The sequence below is a fragment of the Cyprinodon variegatus genome, unplaced genomic scaffold, assembly GCF_000732505.1.
Source record: "Cyprinodon variegatus isolate N-32 unplaced genomic scaffold, C_variegatus-1.0 Scaffold0, whole genome shotgun sequence".
Lineage (NCBI taxonomy): Eukaryota > Metazoa > Chordata > Actinopteri > Cyprinodontiformes > Cyprinodontidae > Cyprinodon > Cyprinodon variegatus.
The window spans coordinates 340250-341068 of NW_015150453.1; the positions used below are offsets into that span (position 1 = coordinate 340250).

At 38.9% G+C, this 819-nt stretch overlaps 1 protein-coding gene across 1 annotated transcript in view; it reads right to left on the minus strand.

The window, feature by feature from the left end:
• The window catches only part of smg5 (SMG5 nonsense mediated mRNA decay factor), a 41728-nt gene that overhangs the window by 3605 nt on the left and 37304 nt on the right, over nucleotides 1-819 (minus strand). Inside the window, exons 18-19 of the mRNA XM_015402451.1 lie at nucleotides 302-376; nucleotides 77-215 (exon numbers count right to left, since the gene is read on the minus strand). Coding sequence (XP_015257937.1) covers nucleotides 77-215; nucleotides 302-376 — 214 coding nt within the window. The remainder of the gene's footprint in view (nucleotides 1-76; nucleotides 216-301; nucleotides 377-819) is intronic.

Genomic DNA, 819 nt, shown 5'->3' on the forward strand with positions numbered 1-819 from the left:
GTAGCATAAGAAACATCCATCAGCTCCACCTTCATAACACCAGAAATGCTTCAAAACGACAAAAAAGGAGACGGACCTTCATGGCTGCAGACCGAGAGCAGAGCTCGTCTACATCATGGCCTGTCAGGATGGTCACCATGCCGGCCGTGTCTTCGTCTCCGTTGCTCTGGGACACCGTCAGCTGGCGGCAGCTGTCCACCATCTTGTACAGATGCCTGAATGAAGACGGATCAAAGCAAGGAGCCCGATTATAGACGGGAGTCGATTCAGCAAGAGGTGACTGGAGTGAAATGAAGCTTACCAAGCTTCCATGTCCTGCCGTTTGAGTTTGTCTCTTTCAAAAGTGCGACCAGACTCCTTCTGACAGCGTATGTACCTGAAGAGATCAGACGCAAACAAAGACATCATCAGTTAACTTTTTTCTTTTCAAAAATCTGTTCATTGCTTTTACAGCTTTAAGACAAACCGCAGATCTTATCAAAGTACAGAACAAAAGTTATACTTTAAAGAAGTTAGAAAAAATGCTTTCAATCATCACTACATGTCTTTCAACATCTACCTTGAAGAAACAAGACATAAAAAATAAAATAATCTGAAATATTTTAATCTTTTGATTAAGAAGTTTAGTTTCTGGATTACATCTTTTGTGCAACAGTAATGGAACAAAATTAACTCAATAAAGAATCAGATAACTTAAATAAGCAGGTTTTTAAACATGGTCTTAACATAAATATCCAGGATCCTGCTAATAAGAATTGTCAAAATTAATGTCACTTAGTTGAACTTCTATGTAATGATATTTGGCAAGAACAGCTGTCA